At 40.1% G+C, this 9,664-nt stretch overlaps 1 protein-coding gene across 1 annotated transcript; it reads right to left on the minus strand.

The window, feature by feature from the left end:
* Positions 1–752: 752 nt before the first annotated feature.
* On the minus strand, positions 753–5,371 carry LOC132190661 (uncharacterized). The gene is made up of 5 exons (XM_059605700.1): positions 4,795–5,371; positions 3,600–3,851; positions 3,160–3,228; positions 1,532–1,724; positions 753–1,325 (listed from the first exon to the last, which is right to left on the minus strand). Exons 1-5 carry the CDS (start codon positions 5,143–5,145, stop codon positions 910–912), a joined length of 1,281 nt encoding a protein of 426 aa, XP_059461683.1. The 5' UTR covers positions 5,146–5,371; the 3' UTR covers positions 753–909.
* Between the last annotated feature and the right edge of the window lie 4,293 nt (positions 5,372–9,664).

Raw genomic sequence — 9,664 nt, forward strand, 5'->3', positions numbered from 1 at the left:
AAAAAATTACAACATGATAAAGCATAACGTGATTAGAAATAAGATAAATTCAGCTTTTGAAAAGCTTAATCATATTGTGCCACATCATGTTATAAAAATTATTTATAAACCTAACATCTCAAAAAAAAAAAAAACGACTTGTGGAGGCACGTAGCGCTAGTTTGGTGGAGTTGGGATGAGGCTACACAGATCCGAAGAATTCTTAGTCTACAATATGACAGAGAATCAGAAGCATACAATATGGCATAAATATTTCTGTAAAAATAAGAAAATGATATTACAATGAAAATAAATGCAGACTACTCAAAAAGCTGGATATGAGAATAACTAAGAGCAACGGAGTTTAGAGCTTACTATAATGTTTGAAAAGTGAGATGTTTCTTGTGCCTAAGATCCTTCAAGTTTTATAAGTTGACTCCCTAGCATATTCCGTTTATTTCGACGTAAAATAATTTTTATTTTTGATACGACAAAAAATAATAATCAACAAAAAATATTTTTAGTTTAACCGAAAAAACTTTTTTAATTTCCGTAAAAAGGTTTTCTTTTTAAAAACCAAAAACATTTTTCAAGTTCAATGGCAGTGCTCAAAATATACAAGGTTTTCTTGTATACTTATTATGCTCATCAATTTTGGGTTCTCAATGTGTATGTATCCAAAGAGAGGCTCCACTAAAAGCATTAACAGTCAAATTGAATTAATATATCATCTTGGTTGATCTCCATCCTCAAATCAATAATGGGGCATAACAATCCACAAAACCAACACTTGTTATTACATCTAAAATTTCAACTTGATAATGATGAATCAACAATGAGTAGAACATAAGTGATACAGATTTATCATGATTTACAAAAAAAATTTCTGCTTGGGGAACTGGGAGGTTCTAATCAAGACTCATTTATCTTTCAACCTTTCTGAATCACCCTGAGCTTAGCACTCCTACACCGGCGGTTCAATCTCTCTTCCTCCTCGGATGGTGTTATTGGTCTCTTTGTGAGGATTGTTCCACCACAGCCCTGTATCATTTGTCTAATCCAAGCTTCTTTTTCATCATTGTCATTTCTGATCTTTCTCAATTCACTTCTATGCCTCTCTTCTTCATCCCCATCACCCTCACTGCTGTTGATGATATCAAGGAATGTTTGTTTTACAATTCTGTCCTCCAAGCTGTGGAAAGAGATGACAGCAAGCCTACCCCCGGGTGCAAGGCAATCAAAACAAGAATAGAGGGAATCCTCCAATGTCTTCAGTTCATCGTTAACGGCAATCCTCAGAGCTTGAAACACTCTGGTTGCCGTCTTTATCCAACCTTGCCTCCCTCCTGTAGCAATTGAATTAAATACTAACTTTATGCTTTTCTTATTGTTAATGGAGATAGTTGTTGAATCCCCTTGTTATGGATAGAGATATGGGAAATGGTATACAGTAGACACATATGCGTGTCAAGCAAAGGTATCATAAATTAAGAAGGGGTATATAAGGCAAGGCCACAAGAAAATCTCAATGGAAGAATGGTAAGAGCACTACCTCTTCTCCAAGGAGTTGCATTCTGAATAAGATCTACTAGTTGGCCAGTTGAATGCAACCCACCTTGTAATCGAGCTTTAACAATTTTATCCTGAAGAGAGCGCCAATTGCTTTCTTCCCCATATTCCCGCAAGATTCGCCCCAGTTCAGTATCTGGCCAAGAATTTAGAATGTCTTCAGCATTCAAACTTGCCTGCCAGAAGCCTGTTACAATCAGTTAAATCAAACACAAATTCAAAATGACTATTTTAGCAAGTAAACATAGGAACCGCCAAGGCCATTCACTCATTCCCCAGCAAACAGTTATATCGAATTACAAGGAGATAATATGCAGGGTGGTAAAGACATGTATATTGAAAAGGGAAACAGAAAACTGTCAATGAGATTTCTAGCATTGCAAAATGTGGTTCAGAAGTCCACAAATCCAGCTACAACCTACGTGATATATTGATGAGGGAAGAGAGGTCACAACAAATTGTCGTGTCTAAGCATTTTCAAGACCAAAAAAAATAAAAATTAAAACTTTGCGTTCAATCTACAATTAAGGTGCATGCATGTGGTAAGTAATTGGAGTCTTAGCATGATGCTTTCTGGCACCATGTAGTCTAATTTTTGGGTTATTGGAGCATGTCACTTGGTATGGACAGTTTCTAGCCTAATTTCCTTTCAATAAAAAAGGAAAGAAAAGACCAAGAATGCCTCTGACAATTCTAGTAGTTTTCCATATTTGTTTTTCTGTGTCAAAAATAGCATCAGTAGTCATATGGGTCACTAAAATATCATAAAACCTCAAAGCCCCCTACCTTTTCCCATCTCCTGTCCTATCTTCTTCTGCGTCAGCTTCTTACTTTCTCCTCTGTATTTCAGGATGTTGTTAAGCAGAATAATTGCACTTTTATCCCAAGATCCACAGAATGTTTTCTTCTCTCTTTTATTTTACTATTATTCCTTAAACTTGTTTCAAATCTCCCTAAGTGGATAATCCTCTGTTCCCTCCATCACACATGAGGCTGTTTGAAAAGCGAAATAACCAACCATCTTAACACTACTATAGTCACATTTTGTTATACTCCTACTACTACACATGGTAACCAACAAACTACACATAATCTTAGATTTTAATTCCCATTAATAGACCACAGTAGTCATTATCAAATCCCACTCTTGCAAATAAGAAAAGGGCAGTGATAGTGCTACAATTATTTATAGTAATTGGACAGTTCGAAGCGGACTACTTTAGTAAAGCAGTTGCAAGAATTGGAATGACTTATAAATATACATTTGAAGTTGTATGAGTTTTGGAATCGTTTTTGACTGGCTTGTGTTTTGGATTGTGAACAAAAAGGCTGAAACAGGGCCATTTATATTTCCTCTAGATTTCAATTACTTATCCATCTTTTCATAAAATCTTTCTGTTGTCTTTTTACTCTTTTTCAACCTCTAACACTACTTAAAACATGGTATGTTTTCATTTTTCTTTTAACAAAGTGCTGTAGAAATGTCAACTTACTTCAAAGCAAGAAAAGCCATCCACAATTAATTGCTCGAAACAAACAAAGTTGAACTATTGCTGACAATAATTGGCCTATTAGCTGAAAAACAATGTCTCTGGAAAGCTTTACTGTTACCTGGGGATCCATTCGCATATCGAGTGGTCCATCACCGGTCACACTGAACCCTCTTTCAGGATTGTTCACCTGTCCAAAAGAGAAGGCGTTTCAAAACGAGGATAATATTATGCAATTTATACAGAACAGGCCTTCCAAGAAACACAAACATCAAAGTACAAAACTGCTAAATTTAATGGTAAAAGATCATAGCACTAGTCAACAGTGATACAATAACAAGAAAAGCAAGCAGATACAGCTCTGGAAGGGGAAAAAATAAAACTTTAACCCACATAATTAATCAAGCACTGCCCCAGCCCCAAAGATATGAGAAAATTTCATAAAAGAAAAAGACGAGAGGAAAAAAAAATCCGATGTGATACATGTAATGAAGATTGGCATATACACAAAAAGAAAGTCATGTATGGCTAAGAAACTAAAAATTGCAAAAGAAAACAAACCTGCATGGATGACATTCCCAAATCCATTAAGATGCCATCAACTCCAGTGTCTAAGATTTTCTCATCAACCCCACTAAGCACAGATTTTATATACCTAAAATTCTTCAGAATGGTATGTGCTTTCAGGTCTGAAGTTGGGTGAGAAGAATCACCATGCAAGATGCCATCAATTCGAGCTCTAGCTTTCTCATGTGCCACAGGATCAACATCCATGCCAATATAATATTTCAATTCTGGATGGGCTTGAATTATCTGATGTTTACAAAGAGTAATGGAATAAGAATTAAAGGCATTTGGCAGGAGAAACTCAATTAAAAATTGGACAATACAAATTGTTAGATAAGAAAAAACCGACAAAGAATCGCCGCTGAAAAGACCAAGTATAAGACCCAACCAGTAAAAACATATTCCAGTTAATATGAAACAACCTTTTATTTTTCTTTTTGATAAGTGGTCAATATACTTCTGTTCAATGCACGCATCAACTTTATGTTAGTCCTACCAACGTTGGAATAGAAAATGAGAACCTAATCTTTGCATGCCAAAAGGCAATTTAACTCAATCTGTTGGGGACCAATCCTCATGAAAGGGAAGGGTCACTAGTTCGAATTTACCATTCCCCCTCCGACAAATATTAAAATAAAAAAAGAGGCAATTCAACCAGAATGTTCTAACTTGGATCAGATGATACCCCAGCATAACTTAAGGACCTCGGTGGACGGTGAGCCCAAACCCAACAAGCAAAAGCAAAATATGGAGCTCCACGAAGGAGGAGAAAGTTCTCAACTCACTTAGAGCCCTTTTGTGCATTTTTTTTCTTCCAGTATGCTAGTCAATAAGTAAAGCTACGTGCATAAGGTACATTAAAAGCAAGAATCTCCATGTCCTAGGAACATTCATGACAATGCATCAGAACTTTCGGTAAGGAAACTCTGACCGGCACAAGAATTCAATGAATTTAGGCAAAAATTGCTGCTTTCTAAAATTTGAAGCTAAATCATAGTGTTATTTCAAAATCCTGTTATTGGGTTTGAGAAAACTCAATCATAATAGGCTCTAACCGAATGGAACTCAAATGAAGCACAAATTGAGAGTTGAAGTATCAACGATAATCACGTATTCTTTCATCGGAAAATCGAATACTAAACATTATCACAGTAATTATTTAAATTGAAGAGTATTGAGAGGTACTCACAGCGGAGGAGTGTCCGGCGGCTCCGACGGTGCAATCGACGAAAGAGTGGAGGGGCTTCGAAGAAGAAGAAGAAAACGAAGAGAAGACGTCGAGCACTTCACCGAGCATCACAGGGATGTGCGCGGCGCCGGTGTCGGCGTAGAGGTGGGCTGCGTCGTCGCCCAAAGCTTTGTCCGAGCGCGTCCTTCTCTTCTCCTTCACCACCACCAGTTTCGCCTCCTTTTGCTTCCTCTTTTTGTTACTACTCTTTGAAGCACCGGTGGTTATGCTACAAGTGCAAGAGAGAGTTCTTGTAGTGGTGGTGGTGAAGAATGAGGAAAGCAAGAAGAGCTTTGCCGTTGATTTAGCCATTTCTTTCTACTCCCTCTAACACCACCATTATCGTCCGTTCCAACTACTGTGTTGGGAGATTTGATTCTTTTCCATTGTCAAATGCTATTGCATCTCTCTCTGTGTCTGGTTTTCCTTCAAGGTTTTTAACCAAAACCCTAATAGGCTAATGTCAAGGATTGGTTGATCCAATTTCCAAACACGTCCTTAGTTGGGTCGAGCTAGGGTTTTAATGGAGCCATATTCAATTTTTGTCGAGATCCTAAACTATTAAAAACAATAAAGAAAATTTTAAAAAATAAATAAAAAATGGAGAAGGGGTGTTGAGCCAGGATCGGGATCCCGAACAATCTACCAAAAAATAATAATAATAAAATATTATTTTTATTTTAAAAAAAATTAAAATAAAATTAATAAAAAACTTAAAAAAATTTGTAAATTATTTTGTGGTGACCAGCCACCATTGTTTAAACGCTAGAGCCACCCCAGTAGTTTGGGGTGGCTTCCCTTGGGGGTTGACTCGGCCGCCTTGGAGACACCCCAAAGGCGAAAAAAAAAAAAAAAAATTAGTTGGCCTTTGGCCCTTGGGAGTGGCCGAACCACTTCCAACGGCCCCTTGGGGGTGATTCGGCCACCCTCAAGGGCCAAGTAGGCAAGGACCACCTAATTTTATTTTATTTTTAGCCCTTGGGGGTGGTCAAACCACCTCGAAGGGTCAAAGGATGGCTTCGGCCACCCCAGACCGGCGGCCTGGGGTGGTTGAAGCCATCCCTAGCCTCTAACAATGGTGGCCGGCCACCACAAAAAAATTTTCAAATTTTTTTAAGTTTTTATTAATTAATTTTAATTTTAAAAATAAAAATAATATTTTATTATTATTTTTTTAGTAGATTGTTCTGGACCGTTGAATTCAACGGTCCAGATCCATAATTTGAGGCCCTTGAATTCCTAAGGAATTCGAGGGGATTCCGGTCCGTTGAGCCATCCCTTTGAACAAAATGGTAAGGGTGAAAAGGCTGTCGCGATTAACGGTTATTAGCTAAAACTACTAACTATAACCGCGATTAATAAAATACGCTAACCACCTCCGCTAATTTTTAACTTTTTTCTTTTTTCTTTCAAAAGCGGTTAACAATTATTAGGGCTTAATAACTGCCAACCGCTTTTTTTTTAATTAAAAATAGTAACTGCTAACTGCTTTTTAAAAGAAGATTTTTTTTAAAAAACAAAAAAAAAACAGAAAAACAAAAACAAATACAAAATGATGTCGTTTCATGTATTTTTATATGTAAGTGGTTAGCGGTTAACAATTTTTTAAAAACCTAAAACTACTAATCGCTCCGCCTAAGCGGTTAGCGGTTAGTGATTTTTCTTAACTACCTTCAAAAGCGATTTGCAGTTAGTGTGGTTAGCGATTAGCGGATGATAAATAATCGCCCACCTTTTCACCATCACAAAATGGGGGTGGCCATTTCACTCTAAGGGATGGCCGGCCACCACCATGGCCCCAAAACTTGACATTTTTTTTTTTAATTTTTTTTTTATTTGGCCTTTTGGGGTGGCCGAACCAACCCCCAATGTTTGGGGGGTGGTTCCGCCATACCCATACTGGCCAGGGGTACCTACTACAACCTGAGGTGGAATAAGGCCTCCCTCCCTTGGAGCCATCTTATAACCTCATTGTTTGTTTGAATTCTCGATAATACGCTTTGACCGTCCCTAAGACTTTACCATCATAGCGATGTAAGTCCTCTACCCCGAAGGCATCTTAAGACCTCATTGGCTCAGAACCTACTCTCCCTCAAGTCGATATAAGCCCTAGCTCCCTCGTAGGCATCTTAACACCTCATCGGCAATTCGACTACTTGATAATTTGCTCTGACAGGCCCTAAGACCTTGCCACAAAGAAGGTATAAGTCATGTCCCTTGGAGTATCTTAAACCTTGTCGGTTAGACATATACAAGTCATCGAGCCGAGACAAGCCCTCCCTCACTCAGAGCCATCTTACGACCTCATCAGCAATCCGAATCCTCTGTAATTCGCTTTGACGGTCCCCAAGTCCTTGCCGCCAAGGCGGTCTAGATTCTCTCTATCAGAGGCATCCTAAGACCCTGTTGTTTACGCACCTACTGCCTCTAGAGGCCGTATAAGCCACCCTCCCTCAGAAGTATCTTAAGACCTCATCGTATTCCAAATCGCTTCGACAGTCTCCAAGGCCTTGACACAGAGACAATGTGAGTCCTGTCCCTCGAAGGTATCTTAAGACCAGGTCGGTTACACACCTACTACCCCTCGAGGACGTATAAGCCTTCCCTCCCTTGGTAGTCCGAATCCATGGTAGTTCGCTCCAACAGTCCCCATGACTTACGGCAAAGATGAGGTAAATCTTGTCCAATGAACGTATCTTAAGACCATGTCGGTTAGATATGTACTGCCCCTTGAGGATGTTTAAGCCTTTCCTCCCTCGAAGGTATCCTAAGACCTCATCGGCAGTCTGAATCCTCAGTAGTTCACTCCGACAGTCCTCAAGACCTTGCCGCCGAAATGGGGTATGTCCTGTCCTAGAGAAGTATCCTAAGACCTTATCAGTTAGACATGGATTTCATCTCGAGGTCATATAGTCATAGGCAGTCCGGATTCACAGACGGTCCCTAAGATCTTGCCGTAGAGACGATGTAAGTACTGTCCCTTGGAGGTATGTTAGGTCCTTGTCGGTTAGACATGTACTGCCTTTAAGGTCACAAGCCTTCCCTCCATCGAAGCCATCTTAAGACCTCAACAAGAGTCCGAATCCCCGGTAGTTCGCTTCGATGGTCACCAAGACCATGCCGCAGAGACATTGTAAGTCCTCTCCCTAGGATATAACTTAATACCCTATTGATTAGACACGTACGGTCCACTCAAGGACGAATAAGCCATCTCTCCTTCAGAGGCATCTTAAGAACTCATCGGCAGTCCAGATCCTCAGTTGTTCGTTGCGACGATCAGCAAGACCTTCTCGCAAAGATGTTGTAAGCCCTGTAACTCGAAGGTATCTTAAGACCCTCTTTGTTAGACATGTATGGCCCATCGAGGTTGTATAAGTCGTCCCTTCTTCAGAAGCATCTTCACACCACATCGATAGTCTGGATCCTCGGTAGTTCGCTCCAATGATCCCAAGACCTTGTGCCTCGTAGGTATCTTAAGACCTTGTTGCCGAGACGGTGTAAGTGATGTCCCTCACAGGTAAATTAAGACCTTGTTGGTTAGACATGTACTACCCGTCGAGTCGGTACAAGCTGTCCATCCCTCGGAGGCATCTTGAGACCTCATATACAATCCTGATCCTTGGTAATCAACTCTGACGGTCCCCAAGACCTTGACACCGAGACGGTGTAGGTTCTCTCGATCGGAGGCATCCTAAGACCTTGTCATTTATGCATCAACTGCCCTTTGATGCTGTATAAGCTTGCCCTCCCTTAGAAGCGTCTTAAGACCGCATCGGTAGTCCAAATACTCGGTAGTTTGCCCCCACGGTCCTAAAACTTTGCCGGCTACGTGAGGTAACTCCTATGCCAATAAGGTAGTTTAAGACCTCTTCAGTTTGGCAGTTGCTGCCTCTCAAGGCTTTATAAGCACTCCTTCACTTGGACACACCTTAATACCTCATCGACAGTCCAAATCCACGGCTATTCGCCCTGTCTCCAACACCTTCCTACCAAGTTTGTGTGAGTGCTTTCCATCGGAGGCATCTTAAGACCTCATTGGTTAAGCACCTACTATCCCTCGAGGCGCTAGGGAAGCATGTTAAGACCTCATTGATAGTCCAGATTATCTGTAGTTCACTTTGATGGTCTCCAAGACATTTTCCCCCTAGGTGGTGTAAGTCCTTGCCCTCAGAGGCATCTTATGATCTCATCGGTTAGGCATGTACAACCCCTCAAGGTAGTAGAAGCCCTCCTTCCCTCAAAGGTATCTTAAGACCTTGTCGTTTAGGTACAAACTACCACCCGAGACGGTATAAGCCCTCCCTCTCTTGGAGGCAGGGGCAGAACTAAGATTTTTTCTTTAGGGGGTCCGAACTTATATATATATATATCCCCCATGGCTTTATGTGTGTATGTCGTTTATATAAAATTAAATTAACCATAAACCAAGAGGATTCAATCTGTTGCCATCTATCTGTAGTCCACAAATGGAGAAATGGTTGGCCTGTGCAAGTTTTGAGTACAGGCAAGCAAGTTTCAACATGGTATTAATAGAAGATGCATGGTATAAAAATCTATAAAGCAAATTACAGATGAGAAGGTGATAGCTATGTCGAAAACCTGGGCTAGTAGGGTCTGCAATGCAGAAATCCTACAAGATACTGGACTTAATGCATAGGCCAGTGCACAAGCAAAGGCCAGCAAGCTCAACACGAAAACGTGGTAGGGGTGAAAACTTTTCACTGGGGTGAAAACATTTCATCTTGCAGGGGCCCTCAAGGACAATATATATATATATATATACACACACACAAAACAATTTACAAGGCTTTTAGAAATCCTTGGGGTTGCT

The sequence above is a fragment of the Corylus avellana genome, chromosome ca8, assembly GCF_901000735.1.
Source record: "Corylus avellana chromosome ca8, CavTom2PMs-1.0".
Lineage (NCBI taxonomy): Eukaryota > Viridiplantae > Streptophyta > Magnoliopsida > Fagales > Betulaceae > Corylus > Corylus avellana.

Coding starts and splice junctions, on each gene's coding strand:
- LOC132190661 (XM_059605700.1), bottom strand. CDS start 5,145: ATGGCTAAATCAACGGCAAAGCTCTTCTTGCTTTCCTCATTCTTCACC. Junction 1,725..3,159: donor ATATGCGAATGGATCCCCAG/GTAACAGTAAAG, acceptor GGCTTCTGGCAG/GCAAGTTTGAATGCTGAAGA. Junction 1,326..1,531: donor TGCAACTCCTTGGAGAAGAG/GTAGTGCTCTTA, acceptor CAATTGCTACAG/GAGGGAGGCAAGGTTGGATA.